General features: G+C 60.2%; 1 protein-coding gene across 1 annotated transcript; it reads right to left on the bottom strand.

The window, feature by feature from the left end:
* Positions 1-169: 169 nt before the first annotated feature.
* On the bottom strand, positions 170-1,142 carry LOC144219066 (AP-5 complex subunit zeta-1-like; the record flags this gene model as incomplete). The annotated part of the gene is made up of 3 exons (XM_077749047.1): positions 1,087-1,142; positions 491-635; positions 170-282 (listed from the first exon to the last, which is right to left on the bottom strand). Coding segments are annotated over exons 1-3 (309 nt in total), but the record flags the coding sequence as incomplete, so codon positions are not given.
* Positions 1,143-1,152: the final 10 nt, after the last annotated feature.

The raw sequence follows: 1,152 nt of genomic DNA on the forward strand, positions 1-1,152 counted from the left end.
GCTGTGACCCCAGGGGACCCAAAGCTCCTTCACCCAAGTGGAGACAGAGGATCATTCTGGAACCAAGAGAGGTGGAGGACAGGAGGAGCTGAAGGGACCCTGTGGGACAGCTGGCCAACGTGGCCCAGGGATGTCCAGAAACAGGGACGTTTGGAGTCCCCAGGCTCACCTGCCGGGCTCTGGGTGTGGAGAAGAAGCCTCCGGAAGTGTGGGCAACCCCTTGCTGGACGCTGGCATAACGGAGCCAGTCCACCAGCCGCTTGTTGAGCAGGTTGGTCTGGTCTTGGGGGTGGTGGGCGGTGGCGGGCAGGGAAAACAGGTGGGAAATAGGTAAATCCCACAGACTCGGGCTGCAAGGGCACTGGTAGGTCTTTCCAGAAAACAAGCTGCTGCTCTTGACAGGGCGCTGTGCCCTCAGACCACCCCTGACAGCCTCCATCTGTGCCTCCTCACCCTCCCCGCCCCGGGGCCTCTCCAGAAGGGCGAATACCTTCTTGGAGGGTGTGTGGGGCAAGGTGGGTGATCTTGGACACGACAGGGAGTAGGTGCCTGGGACTGGACCCCTCGGGCTGCCGGCTCTCGAGGACCCTGAAGACCCGCTGGCCCACGCTTCTGACCTCCTCCTTTTTGTCACCCTTCAAACAGAACACAGGTGGACCGGGAAGTGGTGACTTGCATCAGTGTGCGAGCAACAAGCCATTTCGGTCTGAAAACTTCTGGAAAAGGACTGTCCAGTTCTGAAGGCTGCCATTCTACTAGCCTTGTTCTTTCTGTGACGTCACCTCTTACCTGCATCCAAAACTGCGGCCTGTATTGACCTTCACAGGGCCCTGCTCCTTCCCCAAGAAGGAGTGGGAGATGGAAGGAGGGGGCGGGGAGACTAGAGGAGGGGTAAGGGAAGGGAGGCAGGTCTTTGTGCTCCTTCTAGATGCATACAGGCGCCGGGAGGACTGGGACACAAGTGACAGCCAGAAATGTGGCTGAATGGAGGGGGTAGCCAAGCCCAGCCCACTCATGCAGCAAGTAGGGACCCCACGCTGGCACCCCAGGGCAGGGCGACCCACCTAAGCAGTGATAGCCTCGTACCTGGGCCAAGAGCACGGAAGCCACCAGGCTCAGCTGCCGCGTGCTCTGCATGTGGTCACAGGACAG

Source organism: Crocuta crocuta, unplaced genomic scaffold (genome assembly GCF_008692635.1).
Source record: "Crocuta crocuta isolate KB4526 unplaced genomic scaffold, BGI_CrCroc_1.0 C28477602, whole genome shotgun sequence".
NCBI classification, from domain to species: Eukaryota; Metazoa; Chordata; class Mammalia; order Carnivora; family Hyaenidae; genus Crocuta; species Crocuta crocuta.